The 11,423-nt window shown below is 45.8% G+C and overlaps 1 protein-coding gene across 1 annotated transcript in view; it reads left to right on the forward strand.

The window, feature by feature from the left end:
• LOC104994778 (astrotactin-2-like) overlaps positions 1 to 11,423 on the forward strand; it is a 450,679-nt gene that overhangs the window by 148,095 nt on the left and 291,161 nt on the right. The window contains exon 2 of the mRNA XM_010848433.1: positions 13 to 200. Within this exon, the coding sequence (XP_010846735.1) occupies positions 15 to 200 (186 nt within the window). The 5' untranslated portion in view covers positions 13 to 14. The remainder of the gene's footprint in view (positions 1 to 12; positions 201 to 11,423) is intronic.

The raw sequence follows: 11,423 nt of genomic DNA on the forward strand, positions 1-11,423 counted from the left end.
CTTGTCTTGCAGAGATGTCGGGCACAGCTGCGGACATCTCGCTGGTCCGCTGGCAGCAGCAGTGGCTGGAGAACGGCACCCTGTACTTCCACGTGTCCACGAGCAGCCCCGGGCAGCTGGCCCAGGCCACCGCCCCCACGCTCCAGGAGCCCTCGGAGATCGTAGAGGAGCAGATGCATATTCTCCACATTTCTGTGATGGTGAGTGAGCAGGAACCCAGGAGGGGGCTTCAGGGAGTTGGGGGGGCGGTGATGGGGAGGGCAAGGTGGAGAGACCATGCCGGGAGGCAAGGGATTGCCAGCAGGTGGAGTGAAGGAGCTGGCTAAGTACGAGAGGTCAGAATGATAAACAGAAGGTCAGATGGATTCTACGGTGTCACTTGGACTGATGCATACTCGTCCATCATCTGTCAGCTGTGACAAGCTAATTGTGCTTCAGAGGAGAAAATAAAGGGTCTCCAGCTCCTTGGCCTTTTGGCCGACATCTCTGGGAATAGCTGTTTAACATCTGCTGCGTGCTCAGCCTGCCTGGCTGAGGGCTGAGGTTCAGTGCTCCAGCGCAACTGGCCTTTCCAAGAATGACTGAGCAAACAAAACTGGAGTGGGACTGCCCTTTCCCAAGCACCCTTGATGTGTTTTAACCCTCACAACACCCTCTTCAGTGTAGACCATGCATGATGGCCCCCGGAGCTGGACTCTGCATAGCCAGGGCTATTACACACCATCTCCCCACTGCGCCGCCCCATTACCCTCACTTATATTTGTGAATACTGAGTCAGAGAGCAGAGAAACTAACTCAAAGTCACATAGCTAGGAAGAGATGGAGCTGCTCTTGGGTATTTGAACCCAAGTGTGATGTGTCTGGCTATAAAAACTCAACTATTCTCTACACTCCCTTTTTCAATGCAAGAATTTATTGACCATGTGTCAAGCCCTGCACTGGGGGCATTCATGGGCATTATTTCATTGCATTCTCACCAAGAAGTCAGGCATGCCACCTCCATGTTAGAGCTGAAGTTACAGACACAGAGAAGTGAAGTGGCTTCCCATCTCTGTTGGGCTCAGGATCTGGAACTCTGAGCCTGCTGCCTCCTTAAAGAAGGATGCCAGGGCAGAAATCACTGGAATGGTAAGTCTATGATGTATGTAGACTCACATTAACGATGATTTGAAAAGCTGTAATTAATGGCTTTGTACAGTAAATTGAAAAAAAGAGTCAAAGTGAAGAATATACAGGGTCTAACTGGCTCTAGAAAAGATCAGATAATAGCTACAACTGAACTCAAGTCTGGTGCTTTTCACTCCTCAGGCCACTCTACAGTATTTTCTCCTTTTTACCTTTAGCACAGATGCACAAGTGTAGGAAATGTCACTCCTAGCCTACGTGTAAGGAAGGTAGGGCTCAGAGAGGTGAAGTGGTTGGCCTAAGGTCACTCAGCAGAATGGAGCTATGAGCCAGCCCTTCCTTTCTGCCTTTCATTCAGTCGTCAATGGTACTTACCAAGAACCTGCGATGGAGCGGAGCTGACCTTTCGTCGTGGTCTCCGTGCTCCAGGCCCCTCTTAACCCTTACTGTGCATGAGACATTCTCATTAGGGCTGAGTAAGTGCTTGGAAGTTTTATCTTTTTTGAAAAACACGCACATACCCCAGCCAGACAGCCACGTTAAATTTGGACCTAACGCATGCTCATCACGTGGAGGAACAAATCAAGGCCTTTGTGTTATTCATGGAATGAGTGTGATAGACTTTTCCCATTTTTATATTTAGCGAGTGTTGCAGCCACATGCCAAGCCAAGTGGGTGCCTGCATGCTGACGCTGGGTTGCAAGTTTGTGGGCACTTCTCAGGTGCTTGCTGAGCACCTCGTGCAGCCTGGGATGCCATCTGATGTGAAGAAGACTGGACAGGGCGCGACTCTTCTTTGAATGTCTGGGAGTGAAACTCGGTTTGGATTCACATTTATTAAGCATTTTCTGTTTCAGCATAGCATTTACTCACCTACGTCCTCCCATAACCCAGGGACTTTGACTGAATTATACCAATGATAATACTAGTCTTGCATGGACTTTCTCTGTTTCCACACCCAGTGTTAATGATACTAAATCAGACCTCTCCCCAAAGACTGTCAGTGATCCTTAGTTTTTTTTTTTTTTTTTTTCTGCTCAGTGAGTTTAGCTTGGAAAGAATTCACCAAGACCCAAAATGTCTCTTGAATTTCCTTGCAATCAAGGATGTGGCTGGTGGAGTAGGTTGTGCAGAGGTTGGCGCTCTCCAGACCCTCCCTGCCTGCTAGCTGGGGTGGCCTAGGCCTTCCACCCTGTGGTCCCACCGGTTCTTTCCCCTTCAGGGCTCCAATACTTTGATCTTTCCCATCCTCACCTTACCCCTCAGCAGACAGAGTCACATCCAGGAACACAGGGGCCTCCTTGGCGTCCGCTGATGGCAGCCCAGCCTCTCAGGGCGGGGATGTCCTCAGAGACCCCTGCCCTCTATCTAGAGGAAGGTGACATGCATTTGTACCTGAGCTCCAGTGCCTGGGTGTAAAATTCCACTCTGCCATGGACACTCTGGGTGATATTGGGCAATGTATTTAACCCTTCTGCCCGCTGTTTTGTCATCTATAAAAATAAGGGTTATGCTAATGCTGTGTAACAGAGCACTTGTGTCAGAGGAGCCTGGCATGTAAGGGCATTAGCTTTTATTATTTGGTACACTTTTATTATCTGGGCTTGCCAGGTGGCACTAGGGGTAAAGAACCTGCCTGCCAATGCAGGAGACCTAAGAGACTTGGGTTCGATCCCTGAGTCGGGAAGATCCCCTGGAGGAGGGCATGGCAACCCACTCCAGTATTCTTGAGTGGAGAATCCCCATGGACTGTAGCCCACCAGGCTACATTCGTAAAGAGCTGGACACAACTAAAGCAACTTAGCACACGCACACACACTTTTATGATGGAGGCAAGCTGATATGTTATACCCATTCATTTTGCAGATGGATAAACTGAGGTCCAGATGCAAGCTAGGACTCCCCATCCAGGCATCTCAGACTCTGTGGCTCAAATTCTGTCCTTGCCATCCTGGCCACAGATAATTCAGCAAAAACAAAAAGCAGTGTTTGCTTCTCCCCACTCCCACCTTCCCCATCTTTTTAATTTAAAAAGGTTTTTTCTTCTTTTAATTTAAAAAATTTAAAAATCCTAAACATTTAAAATGGCATTCATGGGCCTTCCCTGACAGTCAAGTGGTTAAGACTCGCTGCTTCCAGAAGGGACTCTCCATGCCCCAGCTAAGATTTCTGCTGGAACTAAAGATACCATGTGCCTCAAGGAAGATGGAAGACCCATAGGCTGCAACTAAAACCCAGCATAGCTTAATAAATAAATGAGTGACTGAATAAATAAATAAAAATGTCATTCCTGGTGGCTGGGTTCTGCCCTCCCATTTCACAGATGAAAAATTTGAGACTAAGTGAGTTCCTCTGACTTGCCTAAGGCTGAAAATGAAAAGTGGAAGTTAGTTACTTAGTCATTTCCAACTCTTTATGACCCCATGGACTGTAGCCCACCAAGCTTGTCTATGGAATTCTCCAGGCAAGAATATTGGAGTGGGTTGCCATTTCCTTCTCCAGGGGATCTTCCCAACCCAGAGATCGAACCCAGGTCTCCTGCTGGCTCTGTTGGGGCCAGGATTTTCCAAGACTCCAAACCCATGTCACAGGGCTGTTGAGGACACTGTGACTCTCCCTCTGTCCAACTCTGCACTGCCATTATCTCCAGTGAAGGTCTGAGATGGTTTGGGAGGAGACCAAACCATCCAGTCACATCTCAGAGAAATCTGGCGGTCCAGGTCAGTGTTTTTCATCCACTTACTTGGGCATAAATATCCTGCCCACCCATGCAGAGCAACCAGCTCCAGCTCAGTCACTGGAACCTGCGACAATCCATGCGTGCTGGAGTGGAACCAGCATGCCCTTTCCGGCTTGTTGAGTGTCTGCTTTATCCCAGGAGGTTGCATCATCTGACTATTAATATCCCAAGGGTCAGGCAACAAGGAGGTACTTGGTGGACGCCTGGGCAGAGGACGAGAGTAGGGGGTCATTCATCTAGTCTGCGGCTTTAGCTTCAGCTACCCTGAGCAGTCACATGCCGGCCTCAGGCATGCAGGGAGAATGATGGATGCAGAGAACAGAGCAGAGGTTTGGAAGACACTGTCTTTCTTGCTTCCTGCTTCCTGACGGTTTTACTCTGGGGACTCCCCTCTCCTCTTTGAGCCTCAGTTTCTTTATAAAACAACTGATCCTTCCAGTCTCACAGGATGAGTGAGAAGAGCATAAGAAACATATATAAATAGTACCCAATATCCATCTGGCACATCATAGGCACATAATAATAGTGGTTACTACTATTACAGTTGCAAGTGTTTAAAATACTCTAACGTAAGACAAGAGATGTTGGATTTTGTCTTGTTTTCTCTGCTATCTTGCTATCTGATCTAGAGAAATATTCACAATACCTGGCATTTATTGAGAACTTACAACATGCCAGGTAATGTTTGATTTACATGCATTGTTAAATTTAATCCTCACAGCATATCCTAAGGTGGACACTGTTATTATGTTTATTTCATAGATGTGGATCCTGAACTGCTAATACTTATCAATAGCTACCAGTGTGAGCTGGTCAAGGTTAAATGGCAAAGCCAATATTTCGTTTGTAGAGGTGGGTCCTCTGCCCTTTACCTGTAGACCATCCTTTCTCTTCTCTCTGCATTAGTTGCTGACTTAAAGTATAAAATATTATGGACAAATTGATGCATAGACCCCCACCTTATTTGGAATCTATGAACATGTTACTAAGAGGGGTTATGACTTGGGTGTCAATGCCAAGGTTAAACAGTTATCTCTCTATGGCCTTGGCCACGTCAAACTCATCTGTAAAACTGGGGTAATATTTTCTAATTCTTAGATTTTTTTTTTCAAAGTACTGAATAAGGTCATGCATGCAAAGGTTCTGCATAATAAAACTAATGGCTACCCTCACCAAGAGCTTGTAAAGGACCCAACTTTTAAAGTTTGATGCCAGGCACAATGTAGTAACACGTGCATCATTCATTGAATTGTTCTGGCCCCTGTATAAGACTGGGCTGTCCCCTGTGGCTCAGCAGGTAAAGAATTCGCCTGCAATGAGGGACACCTGGGTTCGCTCCCTGGGCTGGGAAGATCCCCTGGAGAAGGGAAAGGCTATCCACTCCAGTATTCTGGCCTGAAGAATTCCATGGACTGTACAGTCCATGGGGTCACAAAGAGTCGGACACGACTGAGCGACTTCCGCGTTCACTTTCTATAAGATAGGCACTGCTCTTGTCCCTCATTTACAGATGAGGAACCTGGGAGTCGGTGAGATTTTGTAACTTGCTGAAGTTCACCTCACCAGTGAGCACCAGTGCTGGAATCCCAGCTTGTCTGCAGAGAATCTTTGCCCTTGACATGATTCTGCATGGTTCAGGGCTCGAGATTTAGTAAGTGCTTACAAAGTGATACCTCGTATTAAAGTGTTAGCTGTAGAGACCACAGTAATGAATATCGTTGCCAAAATGTTTTGAGCAAAAGGATGAAGGAAACATTTGATCTGATGTGTGAAAAGGAAGACGTTTGAGGACTTGTTTCTTTCAAAGGGACCGGCCCACAGAAAATAGCAGAGATTTGTACTGCTGGGTACTGGTGGGGGGGGGGGGTGTGGTTGCAGAGGACCAACCTTTCAAAGTGTCTGAGTTCTCCAGAAATGGAGGGGACTGAGTCATAGGTAGTGAGTTCCTTGACTCTGGGGGTATGCAAGCAAAGGCTCGAAGCCCTATCTGTCAGGATTTTGAGAGAAATAATGGTTAAATTAGAAGACTATTGTAGTTCCTTCAAACTTAGATCTATGATTCTATGTAATAATAATCATAGGAAAATACTTTAAGGATTAGAAACTGCCACATAAATCTAAGAAATTATTACCATTCTCGATCAGTAGCTTTGTTTAAAGGATCCGTGTGATATGGGGATCATACTTTTTAAAGCTTTCTGTGAAAAAATGGCTTTTGATCATTTCCCCAACTGTTGTGTTTACTCACTCACAGCATATGATGCATTCCTTAGTCCATTGATTTACTCATTCAATCATGCAGTGCTTTCCTTACCCACTAAACCCAACAGTGAAAATCCTATCTGCTGGAAAAATGGAAAAAAAAGAAAAAAGTCTTTAACAAAATCAACCATGGTCTCAGAACAAGCCAACTCTGCAATTATAGAGGGATGGTACGGGGAGGGAGGTGAGAGGGGGGTTCAGGATTGGGAACACGTGTACACCTGTGGCAGATTCATGTTGATGTATGGCAAAACCAATACAATATTGTAAAGCAATTAGCCTGTAATTAAAATAAATAAATTAAAAAAAAGTGGATCCTACACTGTAAGTTGTATCCCTGAAAAACTAGTTTTCTAAACAACTAAGTTTTAGAAGGTTCTAAGTTAGACTTGAAATATTGTGTTTACTTTTGGGGATCATATGTTAAGAGAAACAATAACTAACTAGAAAATTTATGAGAAAATAATCAAGACAGCAAAAGATCTTATCATAATGATAACAAGCACTTTTATAATGCTTGGTTAGTGTTAAGGTCGGGCTTCACTGATAGCTCAGTTGGTAAAAAAATCTGCCTGCAATGCAGGAGACCCCAGTTCGATTCCTGGGTCAGGGCGATCTGCTGGAGAAGGGATAGGCTACCCACTCCAGTATCCTGGCCTAGAGAATTCAGTGGACTGTTAGCCGATGGGGTCTCAAAGAGTTGGACACAGTTGAATGACTTTCACTTCACTTCAGTGTTATAGTCATTGCCAGATTAACTCATTTAATCCTATGATCATCCTAATTCAATAGGTGTCATTACTCCTGTTACACTTTTGAGGAAATGTAGGTGTAAAGAATGTAACTGCCCTGCAAGGACTGTAGACCTGGGACCCCAAGGACTGGAGCTGACTTACTGGCCTTGGGACTTGGGCATGTTCCTTCTCTCTGCTTCTTCTGTTTAGTCATCAACAGTGGGGTGAGGATGGAGGTACCTGCCCACGGATGCTGCATGAGGATCAGCTGAGGTGAAGCACGTGAAGCCCCTATGCCAGAGCCTGACGTGTAGTCAGCTTGTCATCTGCGGGGAGACTCTGCTGCTTACAAGCGTGCATTTCCCATGGCTGCTATCACCGTGCATCATAGCCTGAATGACTTAAACAACTGAAATGTGTTGCCTCACTGTCTTGGAGGATAGAGCTCTGAGATCAAGATGTGGGCAGACCACAATGTGGATCTGATCCAGACCTCTCCCCTAAATTTTGGTCAAGGCACCTGGGCTGGTGGCAGGAAGACTCTATTCTTCATGGTATTCTCCATGGTAGAAGTCTGTCTCCATGTCCAGATTTTCTTTTTTTCCCCTTTTTTAATTGTTTAAATTATGAAAGTATGACAACATATTTATAGGAGACTTGAAAAATACAGAACAAAGTTATATATAGTTCCACTGTGTATTACAATTTTTTAAGCAGATAAATTAAGATCTTTTTGTTGGAATTTCAGTATCAAACTCTCAAAAATTAGTAGACAGAATATGCAGGGAAGTAGAAGGATATAGTAGACCTGAAAAGCACCATGAACCAATTCAACATAATTAAGCAAATTTTCTCCTTTTTATAAGGATAGAGGTTATATTGATTGAGGTCCACCTAATGACATCATCATAACTTGATTATGTATGTATCCAATATTCATATAAGGTCACGTTCTGAGGTACTGGGGATTTAGAGTCCAACATTTTTTTTTTGGCGGGGGGCGGGGGGCACAATTCAACTTACAACAATAAGCATTATTGCTGTGCTATTTACATGGTGGCTCAGCTGGTAAAGAGTTCACCTGCAATGTGGGAGACCTGGGTTCGATCCCTGGGTTGGGAAGATCCCCTGTGGGAGGGCATGGCAACCCACTCCAGTATTCTGGCCTGGAGAGCCCATGGGGTCACAGAGTTGGATATGACTGAACAACTTTCACTTTATTTAACATTAATGAAGGATGCACAGGTCAACCAGCATGGGAGAACACAAAGCCTTCCAGAGAGCAGGCAAAGTAGAAGGGGAAACATCTCGACTAAGAGGAATATTTTTTTAAAAGATGGCAGGGAAATTGAGTAGTAGGAAGACCATGTGATACACATAGCACAAGGAACCCTGCCCTGGGACTTGGCTGTCCCGGTGCTGCCGCTCACAGGCTCCGTGACCTTGTGCGGGTCCCATTCTCTTCTCAGTGTTATTGAAAGTGAAAGTGAAGTCGCTCAGTCATGTCTAACTCTTGGCGACCCCATGGACTATAGCCCACCAGGCTCCTCTGTCCATGGGATTCTCCAGGCAAGAATACTGGAGTGGGTTGCCATTTCCTTCTCCAGGGGCTCTTCCCCACCCAGGGATCGAACCCGGGTCTCCTGCATTGCAGGCAGATGCCTTACCCTCTGAGCCACACAAAGAACCCTGGCCTGGGACTTGGCTGTCCTGGCGCTGCTGCGCACATGCTCCGTGACCTTGTGCGGGCCCCGTTCTCTTCCCAGCCTTATTATCCTGTCTGTGAGTTGAGATCTTCAAGCTTCTATATGTTGCCAAGACAAGATGAAGTTTGGAAGTACAAACATCTCAAGTACATTTTTGTATGTGTTCTATGCCACATGAATCACATTTTCCCCCAGAAAACATTTTTCTTGAAATTTTAAAAATCACAAATCCTTTTTTTTTGGTTGTTTTTAAGAAATGTACGTCACATGAACCTTGAAGTTTGTCCATGACTTGCCTCAACAACAAAGATTCACTAAAAGCCTGCAGGATCTCTGGGCTTATGGGAAGGTTGGGAGAATAAGGCATGGCTTCCATCCTGAAGGAAATACGGTCTGTCTCCCATAGCATGCAGGGGTGCAGAGCAGGGAAGGAGTATGAGCAGAGGGTGGTGTCAGTATGTCTGGTTTCAAGTTTAGACTGTGCCTCATGCCAGCTGTAGAGATTTGGATAAACCTTCACCTCTGAACTGCTTGTTAGGACACTTGCAAAATGGAAATAAAGTTAAAATTGTCACATTGAACTGAGGTCATGCACAGGAAAGCACTTGGCTAGGTTTTTGCTCAAAGCTATAGTATGATAGTTTGGTTGAAGTATCAGAGCTGGAAACACCTTAGCCCTTGTGGCATCCAATTCTTGAGATGTCAGCGTTTGCTTACTTTTCTATGGACAGATCATCCTGAATCTCAGTGACTGACCCACAGTGCCCTATTTCTCATGCACGGTCTATGTAAGCAGCCGCAGTTGTGGTGGCTCAGATCTTCTGTCTTCTCATTCTGCAACTGTGGCTGACGGGGAGCCCTAGCTTGAGACGTTTGGTTTTTGTGGCAGAGGGAATGAATGGGAGAGTGGGCAGACATCTATTCTGGCTCTTGAAACAAATGCTTAAATATGTGTTCTCACATTCTGTGGGCCAGAGCACGTCCTGTGGCCATGCCCGAGGCCAGTGGCAGGAGTGTGCAGTCCTATATGGAGAATGAGCGTGTGGACAATTACAAACAGCAATGGAAAATACCCCAACCTTCATTTTACAGATGGAGAAAAATGAGGTCAGAAAATGGACATTCTCCATATATCAACTCCATTTGTCTGAGCTGATGGTCCAGCCCAGATGAAGAGGGTTGACGTGGCATCCCTGAGATTCATCTAAAAAACAGGGCCTGGAGCCAAAAATAAATGCAGGATGAGAACATGCGTAAGAAAAAAGATCTGCACAATGTGAGACAGAGGAGAGTTACACAGATCAAAAAAAAAAAAAAAACACAGACATTCACCAATATTTATTGAGCGACTATTGTGTACCAGATGTATAGAAGCTACCGGCAGTGGAGAGAAATGAAACAGAAAAACATGTATAATATCATGTATGAAACGAGTCGCCAGTCCAGGTTCAATGCATGATGCTGGATACTTGGGGCTGGTGCACTGGGACGACCCAGAGGGAGGGTATGGGGAGGGGGAAGGGAGGAGGGTTCAGGATGGGGAACACAGGTATACCTGTGGCAGATTCATTTCAATATTTGGCAAAACTAATACAATATTGTAAAGTTTAAAAATAAAATAAAATTTAAAAAAAAAAGGGAGCCAAGGGCAATGAGGGAGATGTAGAAAAAGAAAGGGAAATCGGCAAGAACAGACAGAAAAGGACTTAGCAGTGAAAGCAGGTCGGACTGAGGAGGAGGCTGAGGAGGAAGTCTGGAAGATGAGGGCAACTCCCAGCAGAGATGGGGAGGGTCTGAGCGGGGCTCCTGGGCCAGCAGCTCTGAGAAGAGGCGGCAGAGTTGAAGCAGGGTGGGGTTGCAGTGCCATGTCCTGGAAGTGAGGGGCAGGAAGATCCAGATCCTTTAGAGTGGCAATGTGGGGAGAGGCCAGATGGGCTGACAGAAAAACTCAAGGAGAATGTTCTGTCCACGGCTACTTGCTACTTGCTTTTTCTTCCAGCCTCTTGTCCCCATTTCCTTCAAGAACCTGGGGCTAAGGACTTCCCTGGTGGTTCAGTGGTTAAGATTTCATCTCTCAACATGGGGATGTGGGTTCAATCCCTGGTTTGGGAACTAGGATCCCACATGCCTTGGGGCCACTAAGCCCAGTGCCACAACTAGAGATCCCATGCACCACAACGAGAGAAGGCTCAGTGCCACAGTGAGACCCAGCACAGCCAAAAAACGAAACAGGAGCGAGCCTGGGGCTTTTGGCTTTCGTATCTTAAAGAGGCTTGTGCAAGCTTCCCAGTGGGAAGGATGCGCTGTGGAGAAAAGCGTCTTGCTTTTGGTGTGTTCTCATGACAGGGAATGAATGAATGGAGTGTGTGCACAAATGGGGTGCCTTGTTCCCACTGCTTACTCCCCTCCCCCGTGCCTTGAGTCCATCTGCAGTAAAAATCAAGGTGGGCTTAGCTTTTGGTTCACTGGCCCTTATACCTCTCTCTCCAGTTAATTCCTCCCTCTCCCCATCTTCAGAAGGCAGCTTGGTCTGGTGGAAGCAAGCAATATGTGTTTGGAGACAGACAGGTGTGGATTCAAATCGTTCCTGTATTGCTGTTTGACCTTAGACATATTGCTGAAATTCTGTGATTCTTACTTTCTCCTGAATTTCCAGGGAGGCTGTGGATCACTCATTCATGGAACTCATGGGAGAAATAAATGATAAAATACACATGGGGTGTCTTAGAACAGTGCTCTGAGAAAACACCTTTCTTTTGGCTTCTAAAAATTCCTTCCGATTCACCATTTTCATACCGTTCATGGGGTTCTCAAGGCAAGAACACTGAAGTGGTTTGCCATTCCCTTCCCCACTGG

The sequence above is a fragment of the Bison bison genome, unplaced genomic scaffold (genome assembly GCF_000754665.1).
Source record: "Bison bison bison isolate TAMUID 2011002044 unplaced genomic scaffold, Bison_UMD1.0 scf7180017864266, whole genome shotgun sequence".
Lineage (NCBI taxonomy): Eukaryota > Metazoa > Chordata > Mammalia > Artiodactyla > Bovidae > Bison > Bison bison.